The 27,957-nt window shown below is 33.7% G+C and overlaps 1 protein-coding gene across 4 annotated transcripts in view; it reads left to right on the top strand.

Moving 5' to 3' along the window:
• RAB3GAP1 (RAB3 GTPase activating protein catalytic subunit 1) overlaps positions 1 to 27,957 on the top strand; it is a 107,566-nt gene that overhangs the window by 45,406 nt on the left and 34,203 nt on the right. For 3 of the 4 annotated variants that reach the window (XM_036886577.2, XM_036886579.2, XM_036886578.2), the window contains exons 6-13: positions 7,755 to 7,874; positions 8,773 to 8,938; positions 17,291 to 17,390; positions 19,716 to 19,797; positions 23,418 to 23,486; positions 24,826 to 24,899; positions 26,994 to 27,086; positions 27,542 to 27,711. In XM_036886577.2, the coding sequence (XP_036742472.2) occupies positions 7,755 to 7,874; positions 8,773 to 8,938; positions 17,291 to 17,390; positions 19,716 to 19,797; positions 23,418 to 23,486; positions 24,826 to 24,899; positions 26,994 to 27,086; positions 27,542 to 27,711 (874 nt within the window). The remainder of the gene's footprint in view (positions 1 to 7,754; positions 7,875 to 8,772; positions 8,939 to 17,290; positions 17,391 to 19,715; positions 19,798 to 23,417; positions 23,487 to 24,825; positions 24,900 to 26,993; positions 27,087 to 27,541; positions 27,712 to 27,957) is intronic. The other variant, XM_036886580.2, reaches the window with a different exon arrangement.

Below are 27,957 nucleotides of genomic sequence, written 5' to 3'. Positions count from 1 at the left end.
AGGAATAATGGCAACAACGTAAGAAACTCCGCAGAGCAATCTTGTGAACTGTATGGTTGAATGATTTTGATGGCTTTCTAAAAATATATTCACTTTTGTGATTTTAATTTATTTTTTTTTACTGGTCATAGAAAGAGGTATGTGTAAAAGAACCTGTGAAAGTGTTTGAGAGAATGGTATTTTAGAATAGTTCTAAGAACTTATAAAATATTCTTTCAAAAGCAGATGTTCAGAGGACTTCAGGTAATGGTGACATGAAGTAGTTGGTAATACTCCTCTGCAAAAAAGAAAGAAAGATATAAAGAAGCTGGAAAAAATTGTCAAAACAACCATATCAGGGCACTAGAAATTGTCAAAAGGCAGACAACAAATTGAGAAGCATTTTTTTTTCAATTATTATTATTATTTTTGGTATTATTAGTATACAATTGCATGAGCAACATTGTAGTTACTAGATTCCCCCCATTATCAAGTCCCCACCACATACCTCATTACAGTCACTGTCTATCAGTGTAGTAAGGTGCTATGGTATCAGTACTTGTCTTTTCTGTGCTATACTGCTGAGAAGCATTTATTCTTAAAAAACTGATAGTTTAAGGAAGAATACAGGGAGACTCTGGCCCTTTTGCCTGTGGCTGTCCTGTTACCTCCTCCCTCCATCTAATTTTGTGAAAACTGTAGCTTTCCAGTCCAGGCTGGTCATGGAAACTGTTGGCAGATGGGCAGACTTGATTCTGGGTGGAGGGCAAAAACCTATGGCTTTGTCATCTAAAAGTAGTTGAGTTGGTTGAGAATGGCCAGGGAAAAACTGTACCTTTGCTAGGCTAAATAAGGTTGCTGTTACAGTTCAAGGCAAGTGGTGGATTACTCATAAATTTAGCAGGGGGATCTTTTATGAGAGCTGCCAGGAATGGCCAGCAATCCCTGAGATGATGGATGAAAGATTACTCCACACTTTACTGAAAGAGAGGAGAAGGCGAGGGGACCAATGCTCAGAGGTGAAGATCCTTTTCATCAGCTTGCTCTCATATTTATTTTGTACTTATTAACCTTTACATCTTGATTAAAATACCATAGGTGCAGATCACAAGAGTGCAAAAAGCCAGTCTATAATCAGTCTTAAATCTTTCATACAATCAAAGGCTTCATGTGTTGATTATTATCAAGGACACAGAGCAGAGCTCTGTGTGTGCTACTTGCTTAGTGAAACAGGAACTATACTATACAAAAGCAACATTTGTGAAAAACACCCTCAGTCTCATGGAACCACAGGAACGGATGACTCTTGTGGCATTCCAACGATGAAATCTTCACACAGACCTCGGCATTCCAGGGGTCTACGCCCTGTCCAGTAGTCCATGATGCCCTCTGGAAATCTCTGTCTATATCTTAGCAAGCCATGCATTGTCAATAGCCCCATCATTAACATTTCCATTCCCCACAAGAGCCATAAATTAGCTGGATAAACTCTGTACACATCTCTATATTATAGGGAAACTACATGTGGGCATTGGAGATGCAAAAGAGCCCATACTTCAGAATTGGTTGCAACTTTGAATGCATTCCCCAAACCCCATACACAAATCAATCAGCAGAAAGTGACGGGGTTATGGGATCAAGTGTTTGAGCATAATCTGTGTCCAAATTATTGCTTACCACTGAGCTAGACAATGGGTAGCCCCTAGGGAGTCAGGCAAAAAAATTAGAATAAAATGACTGAATAGAGACAGCAGTAGCTGAACATCTTGAGGGAGACAACACAGTTTAAGTCTGGGCAAGTTACTGAATACAAACAAAAGAGAAATTCAGAAAAGTTCAACAGGACCTGGTTTTGCTACAATATATGTAGCAAATGTAGTTTTCAACCACACATTACTACGTATGCAAGGAAAGTATGACCCATATGCAAGTGGAAAAAAACAAAGTCAGTAGAAATGGACTCTTAGTGGACCCAGATGTTTGACTTAGCAGTGACTTCAGGGCTTGTATGTTCAGTGAATTAAAGGACCTGTATCCCAATAATTAAAAACATACTAACAATGAGTTAAACAGGAAATCTTAATAAAGATGTATTGTAATAAAGAGCCAAATGGAAATTCTAGAGTGAAGAAGTGTAACTGAAATAATGAGCTTTCTTTCGTCAGATGAACTCAAAAGCAGATCTGAGATGGCAGAAGAAAGAGTTGGTAGATTTGAAAGAAGTTACCATTCCAAAAAAAAAGAGATAAAAGATTAGAGAAAAATGAACAGAACTTCAGAGATCTGTTGGTCACTGTCAGGCATTCTAAAGCATGCATATAATGGGAGTCCCAGATGAGGAGAAAAAAAGCAATAGAGAAAAACAATTAAATAAATAAATGGCTGAAAACTTCCTAGATTTGATGAAAAAAATATTTGCTTAGGGACCCAGAAATCTCAACCCCAAGGAGGACAAACATAAAAGAGAACTGCACCTCAACACATTATAGTCAACTTGCTGGAACCCAAAGACAAAGAGAATCCTGAAAGCTGCAAGAGAAAAATGACTCATTACATACAGAGAACAATACTATTTGCTGACTTCTCATAAAAAACAGTGGAGGCCAGAGGGCAGTGCAGTGACATATTCAGATTTGGAAGAAAAAACTGCCAACCAAGAACTCTTATATCCAGCAAAACTATCTTTCAAAAAAAATGAAATAAGAACATTGTCATATAAACAAAGAGAATACATGCAGGCAGACCTGCCTTATAGGCAGTATTAAAAGAAACAGCAAGTTCGATCCACCGGATTGAATGAAGAGTCTAGTAATTGCAAAAGAGGTACTCTCAATTAAAAAAAAAGATTTCTTAAGCAATAATTACAGCACAGTATTGTTGGGCTTATGTATGTAATATGTAATACATATATGATAGTACTATAGAAAAGAAGAGGAAGAAGTGGAGCTATATTGTGTAAGATTGCTAGGTATTACCAGAACCGGTCTGAGTAAGATTCGAATTTAAAGATAACATTGTCATATCTGAGGATTGTTGGGGGTGACAAATTGAAAAAGCTGTAATTTATTGAACACCTCCATTTTCTGTGGTATTTTGTACATGCTAGGTATGTAAAAATGTCTGTGAAATAGTTTTTTTATTGTTTATCACCACCACTTTTGCTGACCCAGTATTTTTTGCACATATTCTTTATACTGTTTGAGGAGTCTCTGAATACATTTCTTTCTAAAGTAATACAGGTAAGAGTTGTAAAATGGTAGTATTCAAAGTAGGTGGTATGGTTTTAATGATTTTCCTATGTGAGAGTAACAACATTTATCAAATACTGGCTATTTGTTTCTGCTTTCAGTCTTTATTGGAGAAAGAAAAACACATCTGCAAACAAAATATTCAGAAATGATTGTCCTACCTTTCTCAGTTGGAGGATGTGACATCAAGGCACATTTTGTCTTAATTTAGCATTTTGTTTATACATATATAATCTGTTAGATGAAATAGTTAAATTGCCAAAAGGGGATTTTTGTGTTGAAAACATTCAAGCATCTAATAAACTTAAATTACTAGATCAGAAATTGTAGGAAATATAAAGGTATATTAATGAAATGCATTATTTTACATCATACTCCCCCTTCACCTTTCCCATGCTCTCCCTCCATTCCTCTCATTTCCACACACATACATACAAGACACACCCAACAAAGGGGTTTTAAACACCTCATATTTAGTAATTTTAGACAACCAAGTAGGAAAACATGGGAAATATGAGCTATGTCCATACAGATTTTTTTGAGTATATGAGTTACATGTATATGAATTTTTGTGTTTTTAATTGGGAATTTTTTTCATAAATGAGATTTTACTATGTATATTGTTTTGATATATTTTCATTTTTCTCAGCATTTCACGATAGCCTTTGTCACTGAATTCAGATATACCTTCTTTTTGTAAATGGCTGTTAAGTATAACATAGTATGGGAAGATACTGTAATTATTACCCATTCCTCTATTGAAGAATATTTAGGTTGCTTCTAGTTTTGGCAAACTATTATAATGAATACCATTGTACATACCTGGCATACTTCATTTTATTGTGTTTTGTTTTGCTTTATTGGATTTTACAGATAACTTTTTTTTTAAATGTGGATTAAAGGTTTGTGGCAACCATGTGTTGGGAAAGTCTGCTGACATCATTTTTCCAACAGCATTTGCTCACTTCGTATTTCTGTGTCACATTTGGTAATTCTTGGAATATTTCATACTTTTTCATTCTGATATTTGTTATGGTGATCTGTGATCAGTGATTACAGCTTGCTGAAAGCTCAGATGGTGGTTTGTGTTTTTTAGCAGTATTTTTAAACTAAGATATGTACATTGTGTTTATAGACAATGCTATATTGCATATGTAGTAGATCAGTATAATGTCAATGTAAATTTTATATGTACTGAGAAACCAACAAACTCAGTTGACTCACTTTATTGTGATATTTGCTTTATTGTGGTGGTCTGGAACCCACTTGTGATATCTCTGAGGTATGTCTGTATTGTATATTTGTGCATTTGTATGAATGTTTTTGTGGTGTAGATACAAAGAAATATAATTAGTTCAAAGTTATGATTTTTTAATATTGATATATCTTTTATGTTTGCCCCCAAAATGTTAAAAAAATTTATATTACCACCTTTGGCATATCCCAAACTCTTGCCAACACTGGATTTTATCTATATTTTATATTTTTTGCAGTTTAATAGGTTAACAGTGATTTCTTGTTTTGATTTATATTTTCCTGACCACTAGTGCAGTTGTGTATCTTTTAATAAATTGGCCATTTACATTCTTATTCTTTAAAATATGTATTTTGCTCATTAAGTTTAATTTTATTGTGACAAAACATATATAACAAAATTTACCATCTAACCATTTTTAAGTGTGTATGGCATTAAGTAAATTCACATTTTGTGCAGCCTTCACCACTATCCCATCTCTAGAACTTTTTCATCATTCCATATTGAAACTCTGTACCCACTAAACAATAACTTCCCATTCCCTCTTTGCACTGTTCTGTCTCTGAGTTTGATTATATACCTCACATAAGTGGAATCATACAATATTTATCCTTTTGTGATTGGCTTACTTTACTTAGTATAATGTCTTCAGGGTTCATCTATGTTGTAGCATGTATTGATTTCTTTTTTAAAGCTGAGTAATATTTCATTGTATGTTTATGCCATATTTTGCTTATACATTCATCACCTCATAGACATTTGGGTTTTTTCTACTTTTTGGCTGTTATGGATAATGCTGCTCTGAAAATGAGTGTTCTTTGAGTCCCTGCCTTTAATTCTTTTGAGTATGTGTCAATATGTGGAATTGCTGATCATTCTGTGTTTACATTTTTGAAGAACCTCTGTTTTCTATAGTGGCTATACTATTTTACATTCCCACCAGTCATGCTCAAGGGTTCTAATTTCTCCATATCCTTGCCAGTACTTGTTTTCTGTCTTGTTCTGTTTTGTTTAGCTTTTTATAATAGTCGTTCTGATGGTTGTGATGTGGTATATCATTGTAGGTTTGATTTATATTTCTCTAATAATTACTGATGTTGACCAAGTCTTTCTGTATGCTTATTTTCCATTTATGTTATCTTCTTTGGAGTAATGTCTATTCAAGTCCTACATCTGCCTTTTAATCTGGTTGCTGTATTTTGTTGATATTTGCTCATTTTTTTGAAGCTCCCACTTGATGTTTACTTGATGAAGGCATGGCCTCAGGCCTCAAGTAGGTCTAGTATAGAAAATAAACCAATGACTTAACATTGTTTTTTAAAAAATAATAGTAACAGGAAAAGTATATTAGAATTCAGAGAAGAGAACATATTTAACAGGGGTGATGGTTGGTATTTCAGGTAAATATTCAAAGAAAAGGTCCATCAGGATTTGGCTCTTTGGTAATGGCACGAGTGGGAGAAACATTCCACATAGAGGAAACAAAGGTATAGAGGATAGAATTTTATTGCAGATAAATAGAAAGCAGTTCACTCTGGCATATTTGTTGTTTTGTTTATATTGAGTAGTTAGTATACAATGTTATATTCATTTCAGGTGTACAACATAGTGATTTGACAATTATATGCATTACAAAATGTTCATGATAAGTATAGCTATCATCTGTTACCAAAGTTATTGCAATATTATTGACTATATTCCCTATTCTGTATTTTCATTCCCATGATCTAATTATTGTATAATTAGAAGTTTTTACCTCTTTGTTAGTGGGAGTATACATTGATAAAGTTTGTGAAGGGGTGAGCGGTAGTTTGGTACCAGCTATCAGTGTTAAAGATACAGATGTTCCTTTATCCAGCAACTTCTAGGAATTCATACCACAGATGCGCTTGTGGAAATAGACAATAGCAGTATTTTTGAAATAGCATAAAACTGGAAACAAAATAAGTTCTTTGTACAAAGTAAAATCTCTTTTACTTTTAACAAAGTAAATCTCTTCAGTAAGAGATTAGCTTTTGTAAAGAAAGTACAGAAAGCATGGCATAATACTGTTGGAGGGTAGGCTGGGTACATGGACAGATAGGATATTTCTGGAAGAATAACCAAGAAATTGTTGACAGTGGTTTCACTCTAATGTGGGAGATGGCATGGGGCAACACTTGTTTTCTTTCTTCCAAAGACATTAAAAGAAGGAAAAAAAACCTATTTTTAAAGACCTTTAGAGCTTTAAATTAATAGCTCTGGGTTCTTTCCAGTATTTGATTGTGCTTCTATGTAACTAATCTTAATTTCAGGGTAGCAGGTGGAGATGAGGAAAGAAGATGAAATAAATTTTTGCCATATAAACAATAAACACATTATGGACTGTTTTTATATTTTAATGTTTATTTGCAACTGTTTGGGGAATTTGCTGAGGAGAATATTCATAAAAATAAGCATTCATAACTCTACATAACTCTACATATCCAGAGTTAAATTAGGAAATGAATGTCTTTCATAAATTATTTACTATATTTAAAAAAATTATTAAATAAAAATTGAGGAGTGAATAGGGCAGGAATTTTCAATAGGCAAGATCACCAACTTGACCTTACAGTTTTTGTAAAGTTTAGCTTCAGATTTGTCCTTTTTTTAGAGGATTTGATAACTAAATGAGAATTTTTCATTTTTGTAAGATCATAGCAAGAGTAAGTCATTTACTGATAATTTTGTGACTCCTACCTAATATGTGTTATAAAACATAAGAATTCCTTAATTAGGATACTTACGTAAACCATGTTCTCACTTTTAGACAATGTAAGTACATCATGACTGATAATTATTTTCGTACCATTTAGGGAGTCTATCAAACTTTGTCTTTCCATATTAGTGGATTTAATGTTATCATTTAATTAAAGCAAGATTTCAGTGCTGGCTTTCATCTTTTATATCAGAAACTTAACTTTTAAGGAAAAAAATGTTACTTAATGTCTTATTATTGAAATCTTTTCTTACTGAAATTGAAATCAAATTCGATTTGATTTTTAGTAAACTTTCTAATTTGTAAAGAATAGAGGAGAAATAGGTGAAAGATGGAAATGTTTCACTAAAGGAAGGAAATTCAGGTTGTTTAGGTTCATTTTCCATTAAAAGAAAGAAGGAAACACCTGAAGTTCAAACCTGACTTGTTAAATTTCCTTCAGATTTTCCTAAATTTTTTCATGGTTTTCAAATAATGGATTTTTATACTCTGGAGATTTCCTCTGTTAATGGCAGTGATTCTTCTTTATAAGGTACGGACTGCGAGAGTTTGTGGTGATTGCCCCCGCTGCGAACAACGATGCTGTTCTCAGTGAATCTAAATGCAATCTTCTTCTGAGTTCTGTGTCTATTGCTCTGGGAAATACTGGTTGGTATGTGGACATTTTGAAAAACCATAGACAATGAGTTAAAACTGTTTTTAATTATAATTTATGAAGGAAATGTTTACTAAATGTTAGGTTTTAAAATTATGGATAGGATTAGTACTTACTTGTACATTATTAGAATATGGTGTATAGGACAAACTCAAAACCTTTAGAAAAAGCATTTCTAAAGGGAAACTTACTGAAATATTCAGTGAATATTTAAAATGAGGAGTAAATTATACTATTTTTGTGCTTGCTTCAAATCGTTCATTTAAATTTTGTTACAAAATCTCATTTTAAAACTTGAAGACAGCATCGCCTTCTTAGACCTCAGTTGGAAACATGCATTAAAGTGGCTCAAATTTTGTGCTGGTCTGTGCGTGTTTGCAAATGACTGTGGAAGTGCTGTTAGTATTGATTCTGGGGTTACAAATACATTTTAGGTAGTAGGCTGAGTTGCAAATATGGAAATCTGTGAATAATGAGGATCTAATCTATCTTCTAATGATGAAGTAAATATTTCACCACTAATGTTAATTTGATTTGTATTGTTTCATACCTGTGAGTCAAGTTTTATTATGTCTTTGGAAAGGTTAACATGATACTGTATTCAAGATTTCATTCTGCTTTTTTATGCCTTGCAATAGTTTTAAGACAATTTTCTGACTACAAAGTGCCACTAGATAGTTTCTTCAGTGTATTCATTCATATAAGGAGAAAAGGAGTTTAGAGTGTCTTTATTATAAATGTAAGTCTGTGGAATGTTCCTTGTTTCATGCTTTTAGGTATTTGAGATTAAAATACCTATAAAAAAATACTTGTAAAAGTGGAAATGTTTGAGATTTAGGAGTTATTAGATATTAAATTAACTTACAGTCTATTCTTATTCAATCACATCCTACAGCCAGGTGCCACTCTTTGTGCAAATTCATCACAAATGGCGAAGAATGTATGTGGGAGAATGTCAGGGTCCTGGCGTCCGAACTGATTTTGAAATGGTTCATCTTCGGAAAGTGCCAAATCAGTACACTCATTTATCAGGTCTGCTGGATATCTTCAAATCAAAGATTGTGAGTTGGCATTGATATTGTCAGTCTTGTCTGGGATCCAGATAAAAGTAGCAGTTTGGTAATTTTATTGCATATGTAGAAACATTTCTCTATAATACTGATAATGTAATAACTTCAAAGAAAGATGTAATTGACTACATAAATTACTGTGTGTTTCAAGAAACAAAGTATCCAATTAGATTTTTAGTGTACTAATGCTTTTAAAAAAATTTTAAACCGATTTTGTTCAGTTTGATAGCATTTATCTCCTACTGTGTTATCCTTTTCTACTCCCTCTCTAATAGTAATATTGCCAACCTCCCCAGAGGAGTGGGCTTCAGGTAGCTACATGTTTGGGGTCTGCAATTCTTGAGGTCTGAGCTCCGTGTTCTGAATTGCCTTTTTTAAAAATCTTCATTTGATTTGATTATTAAAATTAATCTGGCTTATATTCTGTGACCGAGAGTAGCTAGGCAAAGTGGGATGTGTTCAATACATCCTTGGTGTTCTATAAAAACACTGTCACAGAGATGTGGAGGACTTGCTTATGCTACTCTGGGGGGAAAATGGGGAAAAAATGGGGTTTAAGTTATGGAGCTATAAGAAAAGAGAGCCAAGTCAGATGAACAAGTGGTGGAGTGGATCCTCTACTTAAGAGTCCCTGTAAGTGCTTAAATTGACACCCATACTGAAGTGGTTAAACTTGATTAACAAATAGCTATCAGGTATCTCCTGCTATGATAAATTGAATACGATGTGTAATCACCTGTGTTGCAGTCCTTCCAAAAATATTTAACATAAATCAAAACATGAAGAAAGAATTGCAAACTGAGCCATATTTTACAAGGTAACTGGCATAGACTTAAAAACTGTCAGTATCATGATAGGCAAAACAATGGGAGCTGTTTAGATTAAATGAAACTAGAGTGACATAACGGCTAAATGAAATGTATTATTGTTGATTGGATCCTTTATCAAAACAGAATAACCATAAAGGACGTGATTGGGACAGTTGGGACAATTTTAATATGGACTATATATTAGAAAATAGTATCAATGTTGAACTTCTTGAGTATGATAATTGTTTTATGGTTACATAGGATAATATCCTTGTTCATTGGAATTATGTCTAAAGTATCTAGGAAAGAATTGTCTTACTTTCAAACTTACCTACAACTTACTTGGAAAAGGTTCAGTCAGAAAAAAATTATTTGTATAATGTGACATATATGTATGTGTATGTATCAAAATGTTAATAGTTGCCGAACTAGGTGAAATTCATATGGGTATTCATTTTACTAGGTTTTGCAACCTTTCCTGATTTCTCTTTTTGCTAGTACATCATTAATATATAGGAATGCAACAGATTTCTGTGTATTAATATTGTATCCTGCAACTTTGCTGAATTCAGATATTAATTCTAGTAGTTTTGGGATGGATTATTTAGGGTTTTTTATGTACAACATCATGTCATCTGCAAACAGTGACAGTTTAACTTCTTCCTTACCAATCTGGATGCCTTTTATTTCTTTGTGTTGTCTGATTGCCATGGCTAGGACCTCCAGAACTGTGTTGAATAGAAGTAGGGAGAGTGTGCATCCTTGTCTTTTTCCCAGTGTTAGAGGAAAAGCTTTCAGCTTCTCACTGTTAAGTATGATGTTGGCTGTGGGGTTGTCATATGTGGCCTTTATTATGTTGATGTATTGCCCTCTATACCCATTTTGTTGAGAATTTTTATCATGAATGGATGTTGAATTTTGTCAAATGCTTTTTAAGCATTTCTTGAGATGATCATGTGGTTTTTATAGTTCTTTTCGTTGATGTGGAGTATGATGTTGAAGGATTTTTTAATGTTATACCATCCTTGCATCCCCAGAATAAATCCTACATGATCATGATGGATGATCTTTTTGATGTATTTTTGAGTTTGGTTTGCTAATTTTTATTGAGTATTTTTGCGTCTGTTCATCAGGGATATTGATCTGTAATTTTCTTTTTTGTGTGGCATTTTTGCCTGGTTTTGTTATTAGAGTGATGCTGGCCTCATAGATTGAGTTTGGAAGTATTCCCTCCTCTTCTACTTTTTGGAAAACTTTAAGGAGGGGGTGGGTATTAGGTCTTCACTAAATGTTTGATAAAATTCAGTGGTGAAGCCATCTGGACCAGAAGTTTTGTTCTTAGGTAGTTTTTTGATTACCATTTCAATTTCATTGCTGGCAATTGGTCTGTTCAGATTTTCTGTTTCTTCCTGGGTCAGCCTTAAAAGGTTGTATTTTTCTAGAAAGTTGTCCATTTATTCTAGGTTATCCACTTTGTTAGCATATAGTTTTTCATAGTATTCTCTAATAATTCTTTGTATTTCTGTGGTATTCATAGTAATTTTTCCTTTCTCATTTCTGATTCTGTTTATGTAGACTACTTTTTTCCTTGATAAGTCTGGCTAGAGGTTTATCTATCTTGTTTATTTTCTCAAAGAACCAGCTCTTGCTTTCATTGATTCTTCTATTGTTTTATTCTTCTCGATTTTATTTTTGCTCTAATCTTTATTATATCCCTCCTTCTACTGACTTTGGGCCTCATTTGTTCTTCTTTTTCTAGTTTCATTATTTGTGAGTTTAGACTGTTTATATGGGATTGTTCTTATTTCTTGAGGTAAGCCTGTGTTGCTATGTACTTTCCTCTTAGAACTGCCTTCGCTGCATCCCACAGATTTTGGGGTATTGAGTTGTTGTTTTTATTTCTCTCTATATATTGTTTGATTTCTGTTTTTATTTGGTCATTGACCCATTATTTTGGAGCATGTTGTTAAGCCTCCATGTGTTTGTGGGCTTTTTTTTTCTTTGTATAATTTATTTCTAGTTTCATACTTTTGTGGTCTGAGAAGCTGTTTGGTACAATTTCAATCCTTCTGAATTTACTGAGGCTCTTTTTTTGTGTCCTAGCTTATGATCTATTCTTGAAAATGTTTCATGTGCACTTGAGAAGAATGTCTGTCCTGCTGCTTTTGGATGGAGTGGTCTGTAGATGTCTGTTAGGTCCATCTGCTCTAGTGTGTTGTTCAGTGCCTCTGTCTCCTTACTTATTTTCTGTCTGCTTGATCTGTACTTTGGAGTGAGTGGTGTATTGAAGTCTCCTAAAATGAATGCCTTGCATTCTATTTCCCCCTTTAATTCTGTTAGTATTTTTTTTACATAGGTAGGTGTTCCTGTATTGGGTGCATAAATATTTATAATGGTTATAACCTTTTGTTTTCCTGACCCCTTTATCATTCTGTAATGTCCTTCTTTGTCTCTTGTTACTTTCTTTGTTTTGAAGTCTATTTTGTCTGATACAAGTACTGCAACTCCTGCTTTTTTCTCCCTATAATTTGCATGAAATACATTTTTCCATCCTTCACTTTTAGTCTGTGTATGTCTTTGGATTTAATGTGAGTCTCTTGTAGGCAGCATATAGATGGGTCTTGTATTTTTACCCATTCTGTAACTCTATGTCTTTTGATTGGTGCCTTCAGTCCATTTACATTTATAGGGTGATTATCAATTGATATGTACTTATTGCCATAGCAGGCTTTAGATTCGTGGTTGCCAAAGGTTCATGGGCATCTTCTTTACTATCTAATAGTCTAACTTAACTCACTTATTATGCTCTTTCAAGCACAATTTAAAGGTTCCTTTTTTTTTTCAACCCTTCTTTTTCTTCCTCCTCCACTCTACATATTATATATCATATTCTGTACTCTTTATGTATGCATTGACTGTCTTTGTGGGTAGCTGATTTATTTGCATTTGTTTGGCAATTAGTTGTTCTACTTCCTCTACTGTGGTTTTATTTCTCTGGTGGCAGCTATTTAACCTTAGGTGCACTTCCATCTATGACAGTACCTCCAAAATACACATTAGAGATCATTTGTGGGAGGTAAATTCCCCCAACTTTTGCTTATCTGGAAATTGTTTAATCCCTCCTTCAAATTTAAATGATAATTTTGCTGGGTAGAATATTGTAGGTTTGAGGCCCTTCTGTTTCATTGCATTAAATATATCTTGCCACTCCCTTCTGGTCTTTAAGGTTTTTGCTGAGAAGTCTGATGATAGCCTGATGGGTTTTCCTTTGTATGTGATCTTTTTACTCTCTGTGGCTGCTTTTAATACTCTGTCCTTGTCCTTGATCTTGGCCATTTTAATTATTATATACCTTGCTGTTGTCCTTCTTGGATCCTGTGTGTTGGAAGATCTGTGGACTTCCATGGTCTGAGAGACTAGTTCTTTGCCCAGATTGGGGAAATTTTCAGCAATTATTTCCTCACAGACACTTTCTATCCCTTTTTCTCTTTTCTTCTTCTTCTGGTATCCCTATAATGCGAATATTGTTCTGTTTGGATTGGTTACACGGTTCTCTTAATATTCTTTCATTCTTAGAGATCCTTTTTTCTCTCTGTGCGTCAGGTTCTTTGTAGTCCTGTTCTCTAATTTCTATTTCATTTACCGTCTCCTCTGTGTCATCTAATCTGCTTTTAAATCCCTCAATTGTATATTTCATTTCGGATACTGTATGTTTCAAAGTTTCTGTCTCTTTGTTCAAGTCCTCCTTCAGGTCTTGAATATTTTTCTGTAGCTCTGTAAGCATGTTTATGATTTTTATTTTGAAATCTTTATCAGGAAAATTGATGATTTCAGTTTCACTAAGCCTTCTTTCTGGTGTTTGAGGGATTTTAGTTTGTACCAGGTTCTTTTGCCATTTCATATTCCTAATGATTACTATGGAATAGTAACTTTGTGTTGGTTGCACCCTCTAGTGCCCTGTAGCTCTACTGTCTGGAGGTGGGCTGTGTGTGGAGCAATGGTGGGGTTCACAGGTGCATGGGGCTGCTGCCTGCAAGGAGGAAAGTGCTCTTCCCTGCTTCCCTGCTACAGTGCCTGCCTCAGCTGCCAATGCCAGTGGGCTGAGCACACAGGGAGGAGCCTCTATACTATGCTCTTGTAGCTGCCATAGGTGAAGCCGCCCTCTGGCTGGCCTGGTGTGATGGAAGGCAGCAGGTTTGCGAACCAATGGGGGTTAGGAGGAAGGAGCAGCAGGCTGCCTATCACAGTGGGTGGCCTTGATGCTGCTTTGCCAGTCAGGGGGATGGAACCGTTGTGAACCTCCTGAAAGTTCCCAACTTGCTGGGCTGAGTGTTTCAGGACGGTTTTGTCCACCTTTCCTTTCTCCTGAGCAGTACGCTCTGTGTAATCATTGCCCCTTTAGCATCCCTCTCACTGTTGGGGAGTCTTTTAAAGTGCCCACATTTCTTTTGTCCCAGAGTAGCTGGTTGTGGGTACCTGTTCTCCACAAGTAGCTGGAATCCCAGCCTATCCAAGTGTTCTGCCTGTGTTTGCTTTCTAACCCCTCATAATCTCCAGAGCACCATGGAATGTGCGTTCATGCTCCCAAAATAGATCTCAGGGGTGTGTATTTAGCAGTCCTGGTCTTCTACTCCCTCCATGTTGTTTCTCTTCCCCCCTGCCTGTGAGCTGGTATGGGGAAAGGGTTTAGCTCCTTCCAGGTCGTGCCTTTGCTACTTTACCCTTTTCCATGAGGTGTCTTCACTTTTCGCCAGATACAGGCCATCTGTTGTAGTCTTTTTGTTAGCTCTTTCAGGATTATTTGCATTTGCTGTATTTTCATGTCATATGTGGTTTTGTGAGGTGATTTCTGCCTCACTTCTCATACCGCCATCCTGTTTAATCCCAATCTTAAATTTCTTTTTTAATAGATATTTTTTGTTAGGAATATCTTTAAGATTAGAACTTACTTCATGAAATTGTTTTCAGTGTTGAGGCCCTAAACAATGTAGTGGTAGGATTATCACCACCCAGATAAATCCATTAATATTTAGAAAAATGTAATCAATATACTAGGTTAAGAAATTTAAGTAAAAGTTTCCTTTTGCCCCCACTCTCTCTCCTTAAAATAACTACTGTTTGCAGTTTCTTGTGATTATCTCCACTAAAGTAATCATAGAAGCATGTATTTTAGAGTTTCATGTATGTATGTACTTTTTTTTTTCAAAAACTTTCTGGGCTTTGAAATGCCTTAACATTTTAGACATGTGATGTTCTGAAAAATTTTTGAACAAGGCAGGTATATGTTAATTTTTATCCTATTAGTTTTCATTTGCTCTTACCAGAAGTGTTCAGTTATATTTAATTTTTTTAGATTAAATTTCTGGTCCCATGCAAATATTAATACTTTATTCCTTCTTAAAAAAGATTAGTGAACATGATTTTTTGTGGGTCTTTTACATCACTCCTTTATGTAGCACACCTTATATTTACTGCTGTTAGGGTACAAGCTGTTCCACCTTGATCTGTGGAACCTAACTTAGATCATGACCATTTCCTAGTTGTTCTTTATTTCAATAAAGAAGTTTTTCCAGTTTACTGTATCATCTGTCAGAACCTTCACAAAACTCTAGATGAGCACCTAGATACAGAACATCTCTCAAAATTGATTCGTTAAGAGTTGAAATTAAGATAACTGCGACCTCGTTTGGGTATTTGAGAAGTTTTACATAGCTGAAGTTACCCAATATAGCTATCCTGTACTATTTTTATAAAGGTATCTTTATAAAAATTAGTCTTTAACATCTACTTGAAGTGTTCCAGGGCTGTCAATCTTCACTAGTAATTTATTTCATTTTCCCATAGAGGTAGTTATTAGAAAAGCCTCCTTTTGTGGAGGGGGTGCTAGTTTTGCCCATTGGAGTTACATAAAACTTAAGTTTAAATTCTCTTCTGGCATAATCCTCTAAACATTTGAAAACTCATATTCTAGTCTTTTATTTTTCTGTTTAGACAATCTTTGTTCTTTCAGTTGTATTTCATGGTTTTATACTGTGATTGTTGATTTAAATATTTGTCTCCTTTAGAACTACATTTCTTCATGTTTTGGGGAAACTTTGTTTGCAGGCTAATGTTGAATAAAGGCTATATTTATAGTTTTTAACTGTCTCTAATGTCCTCTGGTGGTATGTAATTTTGTGGTTGTCTCCTACCTGCAGAATAGTTAAGAACTGGGTCTTAAAATAGTGTTTGGAGCCTCTTGCTGTGTGATATTGAGAGTATTGCATATCCAGTCTTGGAATCACTGGATTGCTTGCTTGGGTCATGAGAGAGAGTTTTTTCCTCCTCACACACCAACTCCCCAGTATCATCGTTTCCAACAAAGCCACTATACCAAGCAGCAGTGCCCTGCCCCAGTGTCTCCCTTGTGCATAGCCTTGAGGTGCCCTTGCTCAGGGTGGAGTACTTTTGGTTCCGTTTAATGCAGTCTTAAATCCTAGGCTGCACTGCCTTCTTCCACCCCTGGAATTCAGCAGGCCTTGGAACTTGAGTTCCACTTACAACTTTGGATCCTGTGCATCTTTTCTAGGGCTCGCAAAGATATTTTTATCAGGTTTGTTCCTAGCTTTTTCTTTTTCGTATTTCTTCCTATATTTATCTACATTGCTGTGTAACTGGAGCAAAGGTTGTATCAAAACAACTTTGTTACGGTTTTTAGACCATTTGTACCTTATCATGAATGCTCATTTGATATCTAGACCTAACTGAAAAGTTGATTGTTCCTGACCAGCCAGAATCTTACCTTGCTTGTCTAGGGCACAACAGCTCCAAATGGAATTATTTTTTTTTTGGCAGCCACCTTATTTGTGACTTAGATTGAGTTTGTATTCAGTTAACCTATTAATGACATTTGTAGACACTGCCACTATGCTAAATCTCTATTCCTCCTGACCAACAGTATTAGCAACATCTGATAACTGGTTAGATTTGTAGAATACTGTAGAATCTACATTTTTATAAGCTCCCTGATTCCTATGCATTTTTAAATCCTATTCTACATTAATGTGGTCAATCATAAAAAGGGAAGCTGAGATCATAGGATGTTTGGATGATATTGATTTTTATGTTTATTAGTGAACATAAAGATAATTCTGTTAATTGATTCACTAATATAAACTATGTGATTGACCATTTGTCTTAGTCTAAAATTCTGGTTAAATAATTCAAGACTGCTTTAATTTGAGTTTGTTTTCATTTCAAATCAGAAAAGGCATCATCTCCATAAACCTAGTCTTACACTTTGTAATAATTTTACCTTTTTAAAAAAATCATATTTTTTTCACATTCAATATAGTTGAAGAGAATAGTAGGAAATTATATTTGTATAACTAAAATTGTGTAGTTTGAAAAGAGCATTTTGCTTAATAGAATTTAATATCTTGTTTTCAGGTAGTAGTTTAAACAGCTTTATTTTAAAGTAATTTGTTCTCTCCAGTTGTTTTTTAAAACACTCTTTTAAAAGCTATACAATATCCTACTTGCATTTATTTCTTAGGGGTGTCCCTTAACTCCATTGCCTCCAGTTAGTATTGCTATTCGATTTACCTACATACTTCAGGATTGGCAGCAGTATTTTTGGCCTCAGCAACCTCCAGGTGAGATAATTTAGAGCGATATTTATCTTAATGTAAATGGAAAAGAAAATGTATTCAGAAATTAAACTTACTTAAAGGTGTGTTTCAACTGTTTTAAATTAGAAATATTTATCATTGATTTTAAATGTAATATTGCTAATTTCACTGCCTTTCTCACTTTTTGTCTTAATTAAAGCTCTGTAGGTTTTTCTAGAGACAGTATTACTCTGTATTTGACAATCTGTCTTTGAAAGCTAATGTTTTTTATAAAGCATCCACCTTCTGTGGAACATCATATGCTGTAAATTATATGTAGTGAATGATTAAAATTTCTGTTTTTAGAATATAATAAAGGAAGCCACCCTCATAAGCTGAGAACAGATAGGTAGAGAACTTTATAGAGAGTAGAGTTTGAAGAAAAGTGCTAAATAAGGAAAGCAGAAAAGAAAAAAAAATGTATATATATACATATGCATTTAAAATGGGAAGAGCTGTAGGATATTTTAGCTTGCATTTGATGTAATTAAAATCAGTTTGCCTGCTTAGCCACTCATACACTGATTCATTTAACAATCATTCATTATTAGCCTATTACAGGCCAGGCTGTGCCAGGGAAACAGGTATGAACAAGGTATTACCTCAGTTCTAGGAAAGCTCAGCCTGATGGGCAAATAGCCTTATTAAGTGAGGTTTTGGTTTCTGGGTGTCTCTCTCACATTTAAGTATAATTATGTTCAAGTACATCTAATAAGAAATTTAATATAAACTTATAAGTAATTAAAAGGAAAGTTAAAATACTTTTCAGTCTACTTCCCTTAAAGAAAAATATATTAAAATAATATTCTTTACTGTTTACTGTTGAATACAGTAGTAGTCTTTATTGTTTTTGTTCTAAGTAGTTGGTTATTTATAGGATTGAAAATAATCAGTAATCTTGGGATGATATTAAAATTAATGTAGAACATCCTTGGCCTTTGGTGGTTATATATACTATTACTATTTTATGCACCACTGAATAATTTGAAACTCTATAATGTACAATAAAAAAACTGCATCTAAACTACAGCAAACAGAAATAAATGCTATGCTGAGATTCATATTAGAGGAAAGGCTGAAATGTTGCTTTGGTAATTTTACATCCCAGAAGACATAATATATAGATAATTTGTAGTTGGCTTCTAGTTAGAAATTTCAATTTCTATCCAATTTTGCCTTTTTTCAAAGGTCACTCTATTAGTAGTCAATTTTAAAGATTTCCCAGATGGTATGGTCTGTTGATGATCTAAGAAGCAGCTCAAGAGCCAGAATCTTGGCATTATAATTCTGACTGTAAATAGGGCCTTATAAATTTTTAATATTTTTCTCTTATAAAGGGAAGTAAGGGATTGAACATAAAATATGAGCCAGATGCTGTGCTTGGCATTTTGTATATTATTTCATGTAATTGTCATTTATCTATGAAATTGTTATTATTATCTTTCTTAGAGAACATAAGTAACAGGCCCAAGGTCACATGGGTACCAACTAATAAAATTCTCACTCAAACTTAGCTCAAACTCCAAATCCCTTGATCCTTTCATTCCATAATATTGCTTCTCAAATTTTAATTCAGTTAAAACTTTTTTATCGGTTATAGTCTAGTAATAATTTTTATCTTACTAATGTACAAAATGTGCTTATTATAAATTTTGAATCTCTTAAAAATTCACACCTTGTAATAAAGCTAGTCATTGGGATCTTTATGATTGTAAACATTCTTTAGTTGGAAAAATGAAATTGACTTCAGAAAATTTACTGTATCAAGAAATCAAGCCATTTTAATGCCTAATTTTAATTCTTTAGTTAGGGTAATTGTTCAACATGATTTAAGCAAATCTGGGGGATGGTCATAACTCAACAGTAGACTTTAATTTTAGGAATCTCCTGTGTAGTGTGAATGATTAAAAACAACCCTCTGTATTAGTTGAAAGATAAATAAATCCTTTTGATGTCTTTTAGAAGTGTTTATTACTTCTTCAAGAGAGATGGAACAAAGTAGGTTATTTATTCTCTAAATTCTCCTCTAATCTCAGATACGATTCATAATAGAAAGGAAATTCTTTTCTGAACTTTAAATATTTCCATGTACTATCAAGTGAAATATAATTTTATTAATGTTGACTGATTTGCTCAGAAAATATTGATGAATGTAGGTCGATGATTAAATTTTTTAATACTTGGTTAATCTTTCCTTTAGATGATAATAATCACATTCTTATTTAATCTCCCAAAGGGCTAACCTAACTAGATTAAATTCTTATTTCTCCACTTTTTGCTATGTAATGGAAAAATATTTCTTTTGTTTAGATATAGATGCCCTTGTAGGAGGAGAAGTTGGAGGCCTGGAATTTGGCAAGTTACCATTTGGTGCCTGTGAAGATCCTATTAGGTGAAAATTTCAATCTTCACTTGAATTATGGGACTTTACTTTTTAAATTATATTGATACTGGTTGTACTGTGCTTAATAATGCTCTAGCCTCCTGCAGTGAATATAGTATTGGAAACAGACCATCACCTAACAATCTCTCCATCTGTCATTTTCTCTGTAACTTAAGAAATGAGGCTTTTAAATAATACATACATATGTGTAATACAATTTATTGGTTATTCCTTATAGAAGTAATTCCTCATCTACATTTTAAATATTGAAAAACACAGAGAGTATCGTATATAACAAGCTTTATGTATCCATCACCTAGAATGAACAGTTGTTCAGTTAAACTATTTGGTTAATTAAAAAATATATACACATGAATAGTAAGTAGCACAGAGAAGACAAGTAGTGACTCTCTTGCATTTTACTACGCTGATGGACAGTGACTTCAGAGGGGTATGGGGGGGACTTGATAATATGGGTGAATGTAGTAACCACAGTGTTTTTCTTGTGAAACCTTCATAAGCATGTATATCAGTGATACCTTAATTTAAAAAAATATATACACACACACACACACACACACACACACACACACAAACACACACACACATGAATATATTCATTCTTAATACTCTCATATAAAGGCAGAAATATACTTTTCACTTAAAATCTCTCAAGAAAAGATAAAATGAATATCTTTTGTAATTGGTGTATTATTCATTATATGTGCCAGGCACTATACTAAATGAGGAAGATAAAGAAGTAAATAAAACAATTTCTGCCTTCTTGGCATTTGCAGTCTAATGAAGGAAACAGACAAAATAATTACCTAAACATACAAGTACAAGTTGTGGGATAATCTGAAGGAAAAGTACAAGATGTAATGATAGTAAAGTAAGAAACTGGTTTAGATTGGGATGCCACCAGGAAAGTATTCTCAAAGGAAGTTATATTTAACCTGAATCTCAATTAGGGAAGGACTTAGCCAGGCAATGAGTAAGAGAACCATTCTGGGTGGAAGGAAGAGCCTGTGTAAAGGGCCTTGATGCAGGAGTTTGGCGAGTTTGCTGGAAGGAACAGAGTGTGGTCAGCATGGCTAGAATGAAGTGAGCAATCAGGAAATAAAATAAGGGAGACTTACAGGTATATCTTTGGTTCTCCAACTGGTTCATTCATTTGGATTTTGCTTAGAGAAAACTTTTGGGAGACAGAATAAAATTGACCTGGGAGTATAAATTTGAAAGAATTAGTTATTAAGTATTACTAATTTTAAATCATGAGGAGTCAGCAGAGAAACAATTGAAGAATGAAGTGTGTCCTATGTAACTACTCCGGAAGAGGAAGCTTGTCCCTGCTTTGCTCTGGACCTCACCCTATGTGCCTTTTCCCTTTATTGATTTTTGCATTGTATCTTTTCACTGCAGTAATCAGAGTTCTAAGCACAGCCATATGAGTTCTAGGTGTCGTCCTAGCAAATCACTGAACCTTGCAGTCTCTTGTTGCACATACATACGATAAACATGTACATATATATACCAAACTGATACATAGGAAAAATGGCTGGAAGCACATAAACAAGCTGTCATCAATGATCATCTATAAGTAGTGGGATTATGAATTTAGTGTATTTATTATTTTTCCTGTCTAGATTCCGAGCCTGCTCTGTTTGGCGAGTATAGAAGCCAAAAGAGCCAATTACTTCACCTTTCTGATCTTTGGTGGTGCTGGACTAACTGGCAGCTCCAGTCTGAGACTCTGACTCTACAAGTACGGTTGAGAATTCAGTGGGATAGCAGGGCCAGCACTCTGTAGCAGTGCAGTGTGGCTTTAGTTATGAACTGGACAACTAGCCACCCTGGGCTCAGATCTGTTTTCTGAGTTGGGTCCTATAATGGTCCCAATTAAACCTTTGAGTTACCAAATGCCTTTCCAGTAAATTGATTATTTGCTTGAATTAGTCAAAATTGACTATTAAAATTTGCAACTAAAATCTGTGACTAGTAATTTTACCTCTTTGTAATTTTTCTAAAAGTTCACTACTGACCATGAATTTATTATTTCCATAAATAAAGCTAATTTTTAATGTTAAAAAAAACCAACAGTCTTTGATATTAGAGGACATGGCTGATTAGAGGTTTAAAACTCTAAGCTCCCAAATAATTTTAGGTGTCAACCTCAAATTCAGTTCCTAAGCTTTTATGACTGTATCCTCTCCTCTCCCTCTACCTATAGAACAATTTATTTGGCAAAGAGAGAGGACACTCAAAAAAACCTCTCCATTTCCTCTTCCGTTACCAAAGATTCCTTTTCAAAAGCATAACTCCCACAAAATTTGCTGATCACCATTTTATTTAAATGGTCCATCATGGGCATCATCTTAAACCCAAATTGTTTTTGCATTCTTCTTAAATTATTTGTTTCTCTGCTGGCTCCTTGTGATTTAAAATTAGAAAGAAATATTTAAAAACTAATTCCTTCAAATTTCTACTACCAGGCCAGTTTTTTATTCTCTCTCTCTCTCAAAAAGTGTTTGTATTATTTTATGAATGTTTGGCATCTTCTACATTTTTTGTGGCTTACTTGCTTTGTTTTATAATTTTACATAGGTCAGCAAACAATGGAACAAATCTGGCCAGTAACCTGTGTTTTATAGCCAATGAATTAAGAATGGCTTTTACATATTTACACCTTTTTAAAGAAAAAAGCAAGAATGTAACAGAGACTACATGGCCCAAAAGCCTAAAATATTTTCTGTCTGGTTCTTTGTGTAAAAAAAAAAAAAAGAGTTTGACAATCCTTGATCATGACCGTGATTTTTTCAAAATTGGGATTTAATTCATGAGCCATAAAATTCACCATTTAAAAGTGTGCCATTTAATGGTTTTTAGGATTCAGAGTTGTGCAACCACCACTTTCCAATTCTAGAACACTTTAATCACTCCAAAAAGAAACCTCACCTCTAAGCTATCAACCCTCTCTATCCTCCAGCCCTGGAGCTCTAGGCCAATATACTAATCTACTTTGTTTCTATGGATTTGCCTATTTTAGATATTTCATATAAATTGCATTATATAATATGTGGCCTTTTGTGTCTGGCATCTTTCATTTAGCGTAATGTTTTTGAGGTTCATCCATATTGTATGAATCAGTAAATTGCTTTTTATGGTTGTATAATATGCCATAATATATGGATAATACTACATTTTATTTACTCATTCATCAGCTGATAGACTCTTGGTTTATTTGTACTTTTTGGCTATTGTGTATAGCATGTCTTTTTATTTTTTATTAAGGTATCACTGATACACACTCTTATGAAGGTTTCACATGAAAAACATTGTGGTTACTACATTCACCCATGTTATCAAGATACCCCCACACCCCATTGAAGTCATTGTCCATCAGCGTAGTAGGATGCCACAGAATCACTACTTGTCTTCTCTGTAGCATGTCTTTTTAATGTGTGCAAGATATTATTAACCTTGCTACCATTTGCTAACTAAACCGGTTTATAGTTTTATTGTGTCATAAATAATACCACTTGTAAAATGTATGTACATCTCTGGTTTCTTACTATATGTATATATTTACAGTATTAAAGCTTTTGGATATATTTTATGTTTTATTTTAGTGAACTCCATTTAGCAACTACATGGCCCCACCTGACTGAAGGTATCATTGTGGATAATGATGTTTATTCGTAAGTATGTTAAGAGTAGTACATTGAGATTCAAACATTTAAATGGAATAAATTAACTGCCAAGTGGTTAGCAATTTTCCTTTTCCTTTATATCAGTTTCTTATAAGGTTGGTTGATTTTTCTACTTTCAGGGATCACTTTTTAGACTGCATAATATCTTTAGAGATGTGTATTAAGCTGCTGACTTTGGGGATGTGATCCTTAGTTCAGGAATAATAAACATTCTGGATTTTACCTTGTTTTGGCAAAGATGTCTCTAAGCAGTTTGGTATTCAGTGCATAATTCTGTTGATCTTTTCTTAGCTGGTTAGAAATGTTTCATGAAGTGCTTTGAAGAGATGATTGTAATCAGGATGTGTGGCAACAATATTTGATCATTAAATATCAAAAATAACAAAACATACATTCCTGTGTGGTGGAAACAACTTGAAAATTACAGCAGCCATTATATAGGAAGAATGTAGAGAAAGGAATGTAGTACCTTCTCATGTTTGATGCAGAACAGTGAGAAATAGGACACTTTGTCTTTCATAATTAAAATAAGTGTGTTGGATTTGCTAATGGTAACATGAGCTTTCTTAATCAGATAATTTAGATGTGTGTAAAAGAGGGTAAAAACTGCCTACAATCCTATTACTGAAAAAATAGCTAGGTAGCATTTTTGGGGTGTATCTTTTTTTTTGTTTTTAATGGAGATATAATTGACATATAACACTGTAGTAGTTTCAGGTATATAGCATCATAATTTGATGTTTTATGGGGGTATACTTTTTTAAGGTTTATATAGTAATTTGCTTTATTCATTTAAAATACTATTTTATATCTCTGTACCAACAAATGTTGGTCTGTGTCGTCATTTTTAAAATTGCTGCGTAGTATTCCATTAAGTTGATGCTTTATCTGTTTAATTGAGAACAGAGTACACTTTTGATCTTGTGCAAATTTTTGTAGTTTCCTTTTTTTATTAGTAGTGCTATAAAAACAGATTGATAAGATGATTATGTATACTTGCTTGTTTCTTATTCCTTTTTTATTATTCCAGTGTGTCATTAGATTATCAGTATACATTGCCTGTTCAATGACTTTTATATATTTTTTTAAAGTATTTTATTTTGGTTTTCCTTTTATGTTTTTTCAAATCTGAGAACTTTGATTTCTTAAGGTTGTGTACTTTTTAAAAAACAAGTAGGCTCATGCATCTGAATAACAGTAAATTTAAGGGAGGCAAAATGGATTGCTTGTCGTTCAGTTTAATGTTTTCATTAGACATTTTGATAAGTTCATGAGTCTTGCAGATTGTCATCACTAGTATCTTTTCTTTATCATTTTTGCATTTTAGTGATTTGGATCCTATTCAGGCTCCCCATTGGTCTGTTAGAGTTCGAAAAGCTGATAATCCTCAGTGTTTGCTAGGTAAGCTGTATTACGTTCTTTTCCTGAAATACTGCCAATCTGCCTGTCTTCCAGATCAGGAACACTGCATGTGTTCTCTATAACTTAATTTTCACCTATTTAAAAAGTATATTTTTATTTCTTTACATTTGTGACCTTGTCAGTTAATACCATTAGAAAAAAATCTTTGCCAACAGCAGTGAATCCTTCTAGTTAACTCTTAAATAGCACTAGCTGGATTTTTCTTTTTCAGTTTTAAGCAGTCTACATCTCAGAATTCTCAGATGTTTTCTTATGACCTGAGTTTTATTCTTCTAATGCTTTTATCTTACTCTCATTTTTTCCTCCTGTGGTATACACTGCACCTTCCATTCTAATTAGTGCACCCTTTTTGCCTTTGCCATCCCTCTGGACCTGTGGTTATATGATGGGAAGAACACTAATTTTGGCAATCTTACTAGAGCGCTTCTGTAGACTTGTCCCACATCTGCAAACTTACTTTCTGATAGAGGAAAAGAGGTGTAAATAATCTTGTACAACTCAGGGTTATTTGAATAATCAAATGAAATAAGAGAAATATAAATACTTTGAAAAATATCAATTGCTGTTCAGATAATATTGTATGATATGCTGGAATTAATCTTTTTTCCATTTTTGTACATATTTCTCTTTAATGAAGTCTTATGTACCATTTCTTCAGTGTGCCTTTCCATCTTCTTCTCTCTTAAGTACTCTTGAAAATACTTCTATTTCTGCATTCATCCAAGCCACCTTCACTCCATATATCCTAATATATTACTATTCAACTGATGGAATTACTAAATATTTATTGAGGGCAATAATAATGCATTTCTCTATAACATTTTCTCAGCTTCTTTAACACTTATCATATGCTATTCATGAAATGCTAATTAGCACGTGCCATTTGTGCTATCTATATAGTAATGAATATAAAAATGTATAAGGTAAAATTCCTGACATAAATGAATTTGTCTTGGAGTGTTACAGAGACAGTAGAGGGTTGATATCAAGAGTGTTAGAATTGGATAAACCTGTTTCAAGTCTTAGATCCACTAGTTTGAGCAAGTTTTGTAATCTTTTCAAGTCTCAGTAGAATAGAAATAACAGCAGTACATATATAGGGTTATTGAGAGGATCAAATAAGATTACGTATGTGTACATGCATGTGTGTGTGTTCATTTAACATAGTGCCTATCAGTAAATGTTCAATAGTTCCTCTTGTATAATCATTGAATTATTAAATTATTAAATTTACTTACTAAATTGTTTCCTAGTTCCTTATTATTCCTCATTTACTGATTTCTATAATAATTGCAAAGTATTCTTATTTTTAATTATTATTCTATGATCTCACCCTACTAGGCTCTTTGACTTTATGTGTTTATATGACTAGTTTATAGGATTTTCCTACTTTTCTGAAGTCCAGAAAATGTTCAAGGTTTATTCAGAACTGGTTGGTCAATTCTAAAACTTAGATGTATTCAGTATACTGAATGTCTAATAGTTTTAGTATTAATGGTTCTTGTTAGGTTTCACTGTCTTTATGCAAATATCTCATTGCAGCTTTTTAGAAGTATTGACCCTCTTTCTTCCCCCTTATGATAATGACACAAGGCTAGAGCTGAAATAACTTCATCCTGAATGATTTCTCAATCCTCTAGAAACATTATCTTTAGAATATCTTTTTAATTTTAATTTTTTTAATGGATTCAGAATTCTAGTAGGGTGGTAGACAGAAAATAAGGCCACTGTGTGTATGTGGCGATATTCTTGTAACTTACACAGCTTAATGAGAAGAGACACTGTTTATCTTATTCAGGCACATAGCAAGTGCTTATTAGGTATAGTTATTTTTCCTTTCATTCTAGAAGGAGCTCTAAGGAAAAACTTCTTTAATATCCTAGAACATGGAGAAAATAAAGAGCCAGGGAACTTTGAAATAGGATTAATTGTTGTCTTGGGTGGAAAAAGTGAATGGTTTCTTTTTCTACCTCATCTTAGTTAATAGCTTTGTGAAAAGACATGTACTTTAATTTATAGGACTGACTTCTTTCAGTTAAGTGTCAAAAATGAGTAACATTTTTTTCTGTGTAGGTGATTTTATCACTGAATTCTTTAAAATTTGCCGTCGAAAGGAATCAACTGATGAGATTCTTGGGCGATCCACATTTGAGGAAGATGGAAGAGGTGACCTACTTTTTTTCAAGTTATTTTAAAATGTCTAACCCTTTTTCTTTGGCACATTTTCTGGTAACTTTTCTTCTATTTTCTCATTTGAATTAAGTTGGAGAAACAAGTTTTGATGGGCTAGACAACTGCCATTTCTCTCCCAGCTATACCCTTAGCATAAAACATTAGGTACATTTAATAAATTCTTTCTGCCAAAAATGTAAGATATTTTGAAAAGCAAGGTTTTACAGGGTTTTTCTTTTATGTCCCCTGGGGAGAAATAATTTGTGTTACACCTTTGTCAATCATGCATGCATATAAAGCTGAACATATGCATTAAAATTTAATAATTCTGGGACCATGTAACACTAGTGAAAAGATTGACTAAAATCTATACAATTATCACTTTACTCATCACTTTAACCTGCTAAAGTTGATGCTACCATTTGTATTCATTTCTATTCTCTTTATAGAAATTGCTGACATAACGCATGCTTTGTCAAAGTTGACAGAACCAGCACCAGTTCCAATTCATAAATTATCAGTTTCAAATATGGTACATACTGCAAAGAAGAAAATACGAAAACATAGAGGTGTAGAAGAGTCACCGCTGAATAATGATGTCCTCAATACTATTCTCTTGGTAACTACATGTAGTATCTTTACATGTTTATATGCCTATTCATTTGTTCATTATATGTTAAGTCCCTTTTATGTGGTAGGTACTGGATTGGGAATAAAAAATGATTAAAACAAGCCTCCTTATTCAGAGTCTGCACATTCACTAGTTAGGGAAGAAAGACAGTAAACAGTAAGCATAATACCTTGTTGCATGTGAGAAGTCCGGCAGAAGGGCTGAGAACACAGCAGAGGATGCATCTGTCTCTGG

The sequence above is a fragment of the Manis pentadactyla genome, chromosome 8 (genome assembly GCF_030020395.1).
Source record: "Manis pentadactyla isolate mManPen7 chromosome 8, mManPen7.hap1, whole genome shotgun sequence".
Taxonomy (NCBI): domain Eukaryota; kingdom Metazoa; phylum Chordata; class Mammalia; order Pholidota; family Manidae; genus Manis; species Manis pentadactyla.
This window is presented reverse-complemented; position numbering and strand designations above follow the sequence as displayed.